The 13065-nt window shown below is 33.2% G+C and overlaps 1 protein-coding gene across 3 annotated transcripts in view; it reads right to left on the minus strand.

The window, feature by feature from the left end:
- The window catches only part of Hpse2 (heparanase 2 (inactive)), a 649448-nt gene that overhangs the window by 248200 nt on the left and 388183 nt on the right, over nucleotides 1-13065 (minus strand). Inside the window, exon 4 of one of the 3 annotated variants that reach the window (XM_076834899.1) lies at nucleotides 7777-7950. The exons of the other annotated variants lie outside the window; for them this stretch is intronic. Within the exon in view, the coding sequence (XP_076691014.1) occupies nucleotides 7777-7950 (174 nt within the window). The remainder of the gene's footprint in view (nucleotides 1-7776; nucleotides 7951-13065) is intronic. 3 annotated transcript variants of the gene reach the window in all.

Here is a 13065-nt window from a genome sequence, read left to right on the forward strand (position 1 = left end):
GAGGAGGGGATAAATGGAACTATACTTGAACAAAGTTTCTATATTAACCTAAAATTAAGTTAGTATTTCTCTAAAGTGGATGGTAATGAGTTAAGATGAATTATACCAAGAAACTACTAGGAAAATAACAAAACAAAAAATGAAAGTGGTACTTTAGATAATATTTCTTTTGCATAAGAAAAGCAGTAACAGAGAGACAGAGAAACAAACAAAACATGAGATAAATAGAAAAAAGATAGCAAGGTGGCGTATGTAAATCAGCCATATAGACAATATTGAATGCAAATTGATTTAATGCTATAATTAAAATTAGAAATTGTCATGCCGAATTAAAACAAAAACAAAATCCTAACAGAGTGACACATTTCAGATTCAAATAAACAAATAGATTGAAAGCAAAAGGATGGAAAAGAAGAAATATCATGCAAACAGTAACTATCAAGACAGTGGGAACAACTACACTTCTGAATATCAGACAAAATAGACTTTAAGAACAAATGTTACTAGAAACATTGTAGAACATTTTATAATGATAAAACAATATCTGGTAATGAGAATAAAGACCTCAATTTTTTCAGGAAGATATAGACATACCTAACAAAAACACCAAAATACAGGAAGCAAAATTGAAAAAATTGGAGAAATAGAAAATTCAAAAATATTACAAGGATACTTAGTATTACATTCTCTATAATGGATAACACAACTGGACAGAAAATCATCTAAGATATAAAAGAGTTGAGTATCATCATTGGCTAATGAACTGCTTGATCTATAGAACATTCTACTGGACAACAGCAGGATACACTCTTCCAATGTAGGGTAGAACATGCTTCCATATATACCACATGCTAAGCCATAAAACAAATCTCATAAATTTTAAAGGATTAAAATCATGCAATGTATATGCTCTGACCACAGCTGAATTAAACTAGAATCCAACACCCGAAATTTGAGAAATTTATTTGAAAACGAAACAAATAATCCATGGGTCAAAGAAGAAATCACAAGGAAATAAAAATATTTAGACTGGAGTGAAATAAAAATATAACATATGAACATATGGGATGCAGCATAAGCAGTGGCTAGGGAAAATATTATAGTCAGAAATGAGGAATGATCTCAAACCAACAACCAAGGATTCTACTGTAAGAATGAGAAAAATAAGAGAAAACTAAATCCAAAATAAGAAGAAGGAATAAAATAATAATAAAAAAATTAGAGTGGAAATCAATAGTATTCAAAAATAGAGACAAGTCAATGAAAGCAAAATTGGTTCTTTAAAATGACAACACAATTGACACACGATTAGGCACAGAGCCACCAAGGGAAAAAGAAGAGGCCACTGACTACCAAAATTAGGAATAAAAGAGGAAACACCATAAAGAACTTCGTAGTGATTAAATTGATACGGAAATACTATGTACAACTTTATATCACTAATTTAGACAGCTTAGGTAAAATGCAAAAATTTCAAGAAAGACACAATTTATTAAAACTGACTCAAGAAATATAAATAGACATATAACAATAAAAATCAATGAATTAGTAATTAAAAAAATGTTTTCATAAAGAAAGCCCAGACCCAGGTACATTAATTGGTGAATTCCATCAAATGTTTAAAGAAGAAATACCAATCCTTCATAAACTCTTCCAGAATATAGAGAAAGAGGTCACACTTCTCAACTCATATTATTCCCATTCCAAAGCCATTATGAGAAAACTAAAGATGAATATGTCTCTTAAATATAGATGCAAAAATCCCCATTCAAAAAATATTTACAAATCAAATCCAGCAACACAGAAAGAGTATCATAAACCATGACCCAATAGGATTTATGCCAGAATGCAAGGTTGACTTAATATCAAAACCCAATTAATATAAATTACTATATTGATAGAATGAAAGACCAATATCATCACATTATCATCTCAATAGATGGGAACAAAAGCAGCTGGAAAAAGTCACCACCATTCCCAATAAGCACTCTCAATGCACCATGAATAGAAGGAACCCTCAGCCTGATAAGGGATATTAGAAAAAACCTACAGTTAATATCATCATACCTAATGATGAGATACTGAATGTTTTCCACTAAGATTGGGAACAAGGCAAAAATGTGCTCTTGCCACTAACAGTCAACATTTGTACTAGATGTTCTAGCCAGTGCAATTTCTCAAGGAAAAGAAATTAAAAGCATCCTAACTGGAAAGGAAGAAATAAAGCTGTCGTTACTCTCAAACAACATGATCCTTTTTGCAGAAAATCCTAAGGGATCCACACGTGTGGGGAAAAATTTAAATATATAAAAACAAGTTTAGCAAGGTTGGAGAATATAAGAACAATTTATAAAATTGTTATTTTTAAATACTAGCAATACACAGTTCAAAAATGAAATTAAGAAAATGATTCCATTCATATTAGCATTAAAAATAATACTTAAAAATAAACCTAGCAAAAGCAATGCAAATTGTATATGCTGAAAGCTAGAAAATATTGATTAGAGAAATTAAAAATTAATCAATCGGGAGGCTGAGATGGGAGGACCATGAATTCAAAGCCAGTCTCAGCAAAAGCAAGGTGCTAAGCAATTCAGTGAGACCCTGTCTCTAAATAAAATATCAAATAGGACTGGACATGTGGCTTAGTGGTTGAGTGCCTCTGAGTTCAATCCCTAGTACTCCCCCCAAAATTAAATAAATGGGGAGATAGCTTAGGTTCATGAATAGGAAGACACTAAATTAAGATGGTAAGTTTCCCCAAATTGATCTGTAGATTCAATACTCTATTAAAACCCTAGCAAGGTTTATCGAGGATATTAACAAGCTAGTTCTAAAATTTACATGGAAATACAAACATCCAGGAAAGTCACATAAAGGGAATGATACAATATGTGTTTTTTTATGACTGTCCTTTTTATTTAATGTTATCTTTTCCAGATTCATCCATATTATAGAATATGTCCAACCATAATTCATTACATTTTATAGGTTATAAATAGACATGCCTATTTGTAATGATGGATGCATAATATTATGACCCTTTTAGAACATGGAGTTATAATATTGCATTCGATGGCTATGCCACATTTTATTTACATTCCAACTGATGGAAATTTAGGCCATTTCTGTTTCTTTGCTATTACAAATAATACTGCTCTAAATAGTCACGTGTAGTTTTTCTTTGTGTGTGAACATATATTTTCATTTCTCTTGGATAAGCAGTACACCTAAGAGTGGAACTGCTGGGTTATATGGTAACTCTGTTGAACTTTTGGAAGAACTGCCACACTGTTTTCCGTAGCAGCTGTACCATTTTACATTCCCAGTAGCCATGTGTCAGGGTTCTACTTCCTCCACATTCTTGTCATTCTTGTCTCCAACACTTGTCATTTTCTATTTTTTAAAAATCTGGTCATCCTAGTAAGCATGAAGTGAAATCTAAGTGTGGGTTTGATACACTTTTTCACTGATGTTGAACATCTTTTCATGTGTTTATTGGTCTTATGTATACCTGCTTTAGAGGCATGTCTATTTATAACCTTTGTTAAACAATAATATTCTTTTAACTGCTTCTTTTGTTGTCCTTAATACAAAGTGAAACCAATACAGTAAATGCTGTTCATATTTCCAAGAAGTTGGTTTTCATCATGGCTCACAGTCAACTTTCTTAACTAATGCACTTATTTTTATTTTTAGAGCCATTTTAAGTTTATAGAAAGTTGATTGAACAGTTTTAAAAATTATCCTGCTTTTACATTTAGGTAATAAACTTCAGGAGACAAGAATCTTGATTCTGTTTATTAACTCTGTCCTAGGGTGCTCTGCCAAGCAGAGAGCAGAGCAGGAGCTCAAGGATATCTTCCAAAAAAAAAAAAAAAAAAAAAAGGATACCTACCAATTTCCACCTCAGCTTGGCATAATATTTTGCAAAGCACATATCCAATACATATATATGAAACACAAGAATGACTAAATGCCATGAGAGTATGCATGTGGACAAGAGTGTATGGGAAGGAACTGAGAGGAAGAAGGTGAAGGGGGTGAGAAGCCCACAGGGAGAGGAGAAGGAGAAGAGTAAGCCTCTTTTCCCTTCCTCTCCTTCTTTAACCATCAAACTATCACCTCTAAAAAGACAGTTCTCTAAAGCTCTGATCTGTGACTTAGGCTCATAAATAGTTGGCAATGTATTTGAGGACTGTGGTTCAACCCTTGGCTTTTACAAGGCTATTATTGTTATATATACACAAGTACATGTGGTCAAAATGTATAAATGTACATTTGATTTTAAATGTGCATAAATATATTATACAGTTATCCACATAATTGCAGAGTAAAAGCTCAATAGATGTTGAGTTGAATAAATAAAACTGGACTTCCAGAATAAGCAGAATCATCATCTCTAAAGGGCTAAAATTGCTAGGGTAATAAATTTGACTTTATCAAATCACTCAAAGGACAGGCTCTAAGGACCTAAGTCATGAAATTTAAATCAGAGAATAATGGGTAAATATATATAGGTGAGATGTAGGTACAAATATATGATACTGATTGAGTAATTAATTATGGTAGTTTCTACTTTCTTATAGAAATGGGCAGATCTGTTTGAGAAGCACATTTATAGTTCATAATGTATTGTGGTGGTCATTCAATTAAAGTTTTCACATTATCTTAAGCTAATTTTTATTATTTTCTCTCTTCTAAAGAAAAACACTATTTCCTCAGAGTTTGACTGAAATTCTTATATATGTCCACAGTTTGGGTCTCCACTTCAAATTTTTCTCAGTTTTTCCTTATTTTTGATTCATTGATGGTTAACAGAAATACAAAAGAGTATAATCATCACCTACTATTAATCAGTTACAAAGTTTATAATTTATGGATATTTAAGGAAACATTTTTACCACAGAATGAAATATTGTATCAGGAAAGTCATTCTTTCATAGATTTTTGACATCCTAAATATTCTTAAGCTTTATCTCTTGATATTACATATACCTTGCTTTAATATTCACTAATTTCAAAGGATTAAAAAAGTAGGTTAGTCACTTGAAATTTAGCCACTCTAGGAGAAGCAAACAAAGAAATGTCTATTTGGCTTTTCCAACACCAGATATTCTCTAAAGATAAAATGCTTGTTAACAGGGTATAAGTATATGGAAAGAATGAGTGATGAAGAATGATTAGTTCTATTGCCCCTCTTGAGATTGGAACATAAAGATTACACTATTACCTCTGTCCAAGACAAAATATGATTACAAAGAAGAAATGGAAAGAAGCCTGGGGAAATACATTTAGGCCAGAGGATGACCATGCAGATCATTTCTGACAGGAATAATTGTGGGCAGAATACACTGGATATCAGAAAGGATATGATTCTAGCACAAGGAAAACTATTAGTAGTTGATAAATTAATTAAAGAAAGAACAAAATGATTATTGTTCAGTTCCTAAAAGGCAAGCTTAGATGGGCAGATAATTTATTAAAATCATATAAAAAAATAGAAATGGAGTTTTTAAAAGAGTAGGTGGTGGGGATGGTGGGCGGGGTTTGACAATGCAGCTTAACTCTAGACTTCCTGACTACAGACAGAAAATTACCTACAGGAATGCTCTCAATAGCATTACTGCATTCTTTCCACCTCATTGAATGGATTTGATTATATTCCTATTTATTCTTATTTATATTCCTATTGTCTTATCTATGACAGAGCCTTTCCTTCTCATAAATGATTCTCTTCGTTAAGGGCCTGAAGTGGCCTTCATGAAGATAGGAATCAAGTATTGAAGGGCTTAGTGACTAACATTCTTTTAAAGTAATTAGCTCCATCTCTGAGCTGTTTAGCATAGTTTGAGGGAAGAAGGTGAATGGGTAAGGGCAAGATCTCAGAAGAGATAAAAATATATAGAAAGATGGGTCCTTCAACCCATCCTAACACCAAATCACTCCAAGTATGTCAACTGAATATCAAGTTTAACAAGCTCTCACACTCAGAGATCCCAAAACATCTAGAGGAATCATTTCCATCAATTGCTCATAGAGAAGTTTTAATTGCTTTAGACTTATCTATAACTAGTTGAGATTTTTTTATAAAACAGTTTTATTTAGGTATCACAGGATTTTTACAAAGCAAACAAATAAAGACAGACTGAAGGCAGACCATGTACTGTGCTGTTCAGCAGAGGCTACAGCTCTCTACCTGAACTCTCCACAGATTTCTCCCATTCTGAGGGAAGATGAAAGAAAAAAGAATGAGGGGGGAAACATTAAAGCTACATTCCCTGCATTCCAATTAATGGCTACTGATAAGAAAACAGGACACTATCCCTATAAGACCCTTCTCCTTTACCATCTTATGAGAACTTCACATTCTGGAATGCAGTAAATTTATGTGTGAATATAAATCACATATGTGTGCATGTGCATACATACATACAAACAAATATGAATTAGCTACAGACATGCAAGGCCATGAGCAAAAATGTTGAAATAAATTTGTAATAGTAATTTTAAGAAAAGTCTTTTGTTAGACCAAATTGTTTTTGTCTAAGTTTTGCCAAAAAGTCTTTTTTTTTTAAATTAGAGAAACAGAATTTTCAGATTTATAACTGTCCATAATTTTAACTAACTTATATCGATTGACTCAATATTAGAGAGTCATGGAATCTACAGAATAGTGTATATATCATGCACAAATATATATTATTGAGAAAACATAATTTTGGAAATATCAAACTCTGCTATGGACTATTGTTTCATGGGAAGAACAATAACAGATGTTACACATACACACACACAGCATAGAGCATGCACACGAACACACATACAAATAATTCAGTGGTTAATCAGGAATAGCTACATTATTTTCAGGACCCCATGTAAAATAAAAGTGTGAATCCCCTTTTTAAAAAGTTATCAAAAGTTTCAAGATGGCAACAGCAGAACAGTAAACCAAGAATGAGTCTCTTCTAACTGAGGGGTCCTATATGATTACACAGGTTACATACACCTGAAAACAGTCTTGAGGTGGTACACGTCTATAATCCTGGTAGCTCAGGAGGCTGAGGCAGGAGGATTGAGAGTTCAAAGCCAGCCTCAGCAACTTAGCAAGACCCTAAACAACTTAGCGAGACCCTGTCTCAAAATAAAAAGTAAAAACATCTGGGGATGTGGCTCAGTATTTACGAGCCCCTGGGTACCAATCAGGGGAAAAACCTACCTTGATTAAACAGCTTACAAAATGCTAGGTTAAATAATGCTGAACAGATTTCTGTGTAGCAGAACTTCTCAGAGACTTTACATGCTAATGTACATTGTGAACCCTCAAGAGGTTCTTGTACCATACAGCATTCCTCAAATATATTTGAGCATAGCTCTTTTGAATTATGATTTTATAAGGATCATCTTGTAAGGCCAATATTCTGTAGAATGAACATTGTATATTGAAGCTCAGGCTGTGCTGAGAGTTTGTATCTAGTTTAACATCAACTTGTTAGTCACAAGTCACTGACCATATTTTCCCCATTTTTGTGCCATTTTCCTTATCTTTTAGAAAGATAACTGTAAATGCAAATGGTGTGGCTTCATCAAGTCTACTGTCCTTATTAACTATTTGATCTTTTACTATATGCATATTTAACTCAGTGGACTAAATATCCCAAATAATTTCTGGACTAGTATACTAGAGACGGTCTGATGATTGAGATTATATCCCAAACCAACTTATTTTCTTCTCCTTTATCTTGTCAATTCAGAGGAAATAATATCCTTACTTACCATTACCCAGTTCCCAAGAAATGTTGTACTTTTTGCTGGCGCTGTACTTCAACAGACTCAGGGCACTAGAACTGTTCCAGGAGTTATTGGGATTACGACGCAGTGCATTTAGAGCAAATATCAGGTGGAGTCCAGAGCAATCAGCAAAGTTATAAAGTTTGTCTAGAGACCTGGCTGGGAAGAAGCAGAGAAAGGCTTATAACTTTCAAATCAATATCCAACAAAAGGAAAATATTAGCTGCTATAAAAAAGGCCTTTCTATGAGCTTCCTGCTAATAAGAAATTGCACAGACAGGCTTCTTAAAGGGACAATTTCCTTTTGGTGTGAGATGCAGTTTAAGGTGATTTTAGAAAGAAGCACAAAGGGGATTGGAGGTGTAGCTCAGTGGTAAAGTGCTTGCCTACCATGTGTGAGGCTCTGGGTTCCATATCCAGCACAAGCAAAAATAAATAAATAAATAAAAATAAAAAGTAAAAGTAAAAACAATCAAAAAGCCCCCAGAGAATTCCAGAAGCTGCAAGTTGGCAATCATGTCTAACCTACTCTTATTGTCATCTTATTTTATTAACAAACAATTGAATTGCTGATGTTTAAAATGGGACAATTCCAGAGTAGCTGGATTTTTAACTTTTTCAGGAAAAATCAGAAGATCTGCCTCTGTTGCATATCCTGCATGACATGGCAGGAATAGTGTCTGATGAGTCTTAGGAAAAAACTCAGCCTACCAGGACTTTCAAAAAATGTCAGTCAAGTCCATGTTTCTAAAATTTTTGAGTATGGAAATACCCTAACCATTACTAGGATATGCTCATTTCAAGCTGATCCCAAATAACATCAACTCTATAACCCCACGTGTCTCATAACCATCTCATTTCATTTCTGTTGCCATCATTCTTGTCCGGTCCTTGTTTCCAATGACATGAATTACAACTATGTCTGTATTTTCCTGTCTCCTTCTAGATTCTTCCCATCTTGCCAATAAATCTTCTCTCAATCACCCTTATCAGTTTCACTCACCCCTCAAAACCTTAGCATATTCTCAAAACCCTTTTCTTCCTCAGTTCAAGACCTCTATGAATTACCCTTATTTTTTTTCCTACAATGTTAGGCATTTCTATTTCTCTCAGGGTTCTTTGTTGATGTCAATCAGTTCAATGTATTATAAAATTCTATGACCTGTTAACTTTTGCTCTAAATATTTTCCTCATTTGGCTTGCCCTTAATCAGTTTTGCAGCATATCCAGGTTTTACTTGTTCTTTTAGGCAGTGTTTTCTAAGGTATGGGTAACATGACTTCGGGTGATATGTTATTGTTAAAAATATTTTAGGTTAATAATTATGTACAGGGATTCACATTATCTTCATATTCATTATCCAAGTTCCTAGAACACAGTTTGTCAAATGAGGTTCATGAAACACAAAAATTCCACAAGAGGTCACCAGGGGTTTTGCAAAAGATGATGCATAGAGAATAAGGCTGTTTTATAAGCAATTTTGTAATAGGTCTTTTAGTCTTTTAAACTAGAACTATGGCCATTAGATTGAGTTCATTATTAGTATTTGAAGTGAGATGAAGTAAGGCTGTGACGTTCACTTTCTTACATGTGCAAGAAGGCATTTTTAAAGAAGCATTAGGAATAAGCACTGAAATTGTCTCATTTCAGTTGAAAATAAAATCCATTCAAACTATCTCACATTCTACCCAGAATTGAGCAACTAGGCAAAACAACAAAGAGCATAGGTTTCAGATTAAAGAGACAAACTTATTCATTTTTAGTTCCAAAACAGCAAAAGCAAAATGCATTTATAGGCCTATTAAAATCATCATAAAACCAACACATGTGTATAATAATTTTATAATTATATACATGCAACTCAGTAAGAAAATGGCATTTTTAAAAGTCTTGTGTAAACTGTATCATAGGCTATAATTTAATTTAAATGCCACTAATAAATTTTTCATATTCAAAATAATGTTAATTAAAGAAAATTTATAAACTTTATTAAAATTAAACCTAAAAACCTACCTATCAAAAATTGTGACTCATATTGGTTTAAACAAATTACTTAGTAAACACTATTTATATTTATTTGCCTTATCAGATTCTCAAATTCATGGAAAGGAACTAATTGGACTAATTTCAAGAGATAAAGTTAACAACTTTTTTTCTTTTCAAGAATTGTACAAAAAGTAATTTTTAAAAATTTAAATAGGAAGAGGGGAAAAAACCTATACCTATACTTTAATATACTACATATTATACCTCAATACCATTTGCACAATGGAAAGTTTTGATAAGACTTTTAGGCCTACTTGGGTAAGATATAAAAAAAATTATAACTTTTTTTTTTTAAAAGAAAGACTTTTCTTTTTTAAAAAAAGAAAAAGTTTTCTTCTATCTGTACCAATGAGGTTGGGACCATTGGAGAGGAAGGTGGTGAAACCATACAAAAGAACAGGCTGAGAAATTGGCCAAACTAAACATATTCTCAGGAAAATATTACTCTCTATATAAAAGAGAATTGGTAATTATTATTGGATTAATATATCTACAACTAAATACTCATATTAATATACTATGAGATTTAGATATGATCACTTTTAAATAGGAGTTGCCTAATACCTGATAACTATTATAATACGATCTCAAACATAATTTTCATATTAAAGATCAGGAGAAGTCCATTTTAAAGTCCATTGATATTTTTGCCACAGAACTTTCGCTATTTTACTCAATGTTCAATTAAATCACATCTTGCTTATTCAAATTTTTCATAATTTCAATAATAGCTTATAATGTGTTAGCTGTGTTGAAACAGTCTTATTTTTATAATTTTTAGTTTTAATTATAAACTAAAATTCTGGCAGATTTGTTTGATATGAATGACTGATATTAATTTTAGGGAGATTAATTTGCTTTACGTAGCTTTTTCCAGAACCAATTATCTCTATATAATGTGTTATAGTTTAGATATTAAGTGTCCTCTCAAAGCTCATGTGTGAGACAATACAAAAATGTTCAGAGGTGAAATGATTGGGTTACAAGAGCTCTAACTTAATTGGTGCAGGAATCCATTTTACTCTATTAGCTGGGTGGTAATCATGGTCAGGTAGGGTGTGGCTGGAGGAGGTGGATGACTGAGGGGTGCCTTTGGGTTTATTTTGTCCTTGTTGAGCAGACAGAGCTCTCTACTTCTGGTTGGACAAGTCCTGAGCTGTTTTCCTCCACCACACCTTTCTGCCATGAATTTCTGCCTCATCTTGGCCCCAGAGCAGTGGAGCTGGCAGTGTATGAACTAGACCTCTGAAACCACAAGCACCAAAAAAACTTTGCTTTCTCTAAAATCGCTCTTATCAGGGCTATTGGTCATAGGGGTAAAACCACCGTGCTTATCATATGGGGTTCATCCAAGGGAAAGTTGGTTTAATGTATAGAAATCAATAAGTGTAATTAATCACATCAATAGATAATCAATAAGCCAACTCCAAGTCAGTAAGCCAATCCCAAAGACAAGAATCACATGATTATCTCAGATGCAGAAAAAGCATTTGACAAAATATACCATAAATTCATGTTAAAAACACTAGAAAAACTAGGGATAGTAGAAACATACCAACAACATTGTAAAAGCTATATATGTTAAACCCAAAGCCAACATCATTCTAAATGGTGAAAAATTGTATGCATTCCCTCTAAAAACTGGAATAAGACAGGAACGCCATCTTTTACCACTTCTATTCAACATAGTCCTTGAAACTCTAGCCAGAGCAATTAGGCAAAGGAAAGAAATTAAAGGGATATGAATAGAAAAAGAAGAGCATAAATTATCTTTATTTGCCAATGACATGATTCTATATTTAGAAGACCCAAAAAACTCTATTGGAAAACTTCTAGAACTCATAAACAATTTCAGCAAATTAGCAGGATACAAAATTAACACAGAGATATCAATTGAATTCCTATATACCAATGATGAATCAACTGAAAGAGAAATTAGTAAAACTACCCCATTCACGGTATCCTCAAAAAAAAAAAAAAAACAAACAAACTTGTGAATCAATCTAAAAAAAAGAGGTAAAAGCCCTCTACAATGAAAACTATGGAACATAAGAAAATATGAATAAGACCTTAGAAGATGGAAAAACTTCTCATGTTCTTGGATAGGCCGAATTATTGTAGAAATGGCCATATTATACAAAGTGCTATACAGATTTAGTGCAATTCCTGTTAAAATTCCAATAACATTCTTCATAGAAATAGGAAAATCAGTCATGAAATTCATTTGGAAAAAACAGAGGCCCAGAATAGCCAAAGCAATCCCTCACATGAAAAAGTGAAGCAGGAGGCATCGAAATACCAGACCTTAAATTAAATTACAGAACTATAGTTAAAAAAAAGGCTTAGTATTGGCACAAAATAAAAGACATGAAGACCAATGGAACAGAATAGAAGATACAGGGACAAACCCACATAAATTCAGTTATTCATACTAGACAAGGGCATCATAAACATGCATAGGAGAAAAGATAGCCTCTTCAACAAATGGTGCTGAGGAAACTGGAAATCGGTTTGTGGTAGGATGAAGTTTAACCCCTAACTCTCACCTACATAAAACTCAACTCAAAGTGGTTGGAGGATGTAAGCATTAGACCAGAGATCCTGTACCTACTAGAAGAAAATGTAGGCCCAGCTCTCTATCATGTCAGCTTAGGAACCAAATCCCTCAACAAGACTCCTAGAGTGCAAGAAATAAAATCAAGAATCAATAAATGGGATGATATCAAACTAAAAAGCTTCTTCACAGCAAAGAAAACCCTCAATAACATGAAGAGAGAGCCTACAGAAAGGGAGAAAATCTTTGCCAGCTGCTCCTCAGATAGAGCAGTAATCTCCAGGATATATAAAACACTCAAAATAGTTAACACCAAAAAAACCCAGATAACCCAACCAATAAATGGTCAAAGGAACTGAACAGGCACTTCACAGAAAAAGAAATATGAATGGTGAACAAATATGTGCAAAAATGTCCCACATCTCTAGCAATTAGACAAATGCAAATTAAAATCACACTAAGATTCCATCTCACTCTGGTTAGAATGGCAATTATCAAGAATACAAGCAACAATAAATGTTGGTGAGAATGTTGGGGGGAAAAGGTTCACTCATACCTTGCTGATGGGAATGAAATTGGTGCAACTGATTTGGAAAGCAGTATGGAGATTCCTCAGAAAACTTGGACTAGAACCACCATTTGACCCAGTTATCCCACTCCTCATCATATACCCA

This window comes from Callospermophilus lateralis, chromosome 15, assembly GCF_048772815.1.
Source record: "Callospermophilus lateralis isolate mCalLat2 chromosome 15, mCalLat2.hap1, whole genome shotgun sequence".
Lineage (NCBI taxonomy): Eukaryota > Metazoa > Chordata > Mammalia > Rodentia > Sciuridae > Callospermophilus > Callospermophilus lateralis.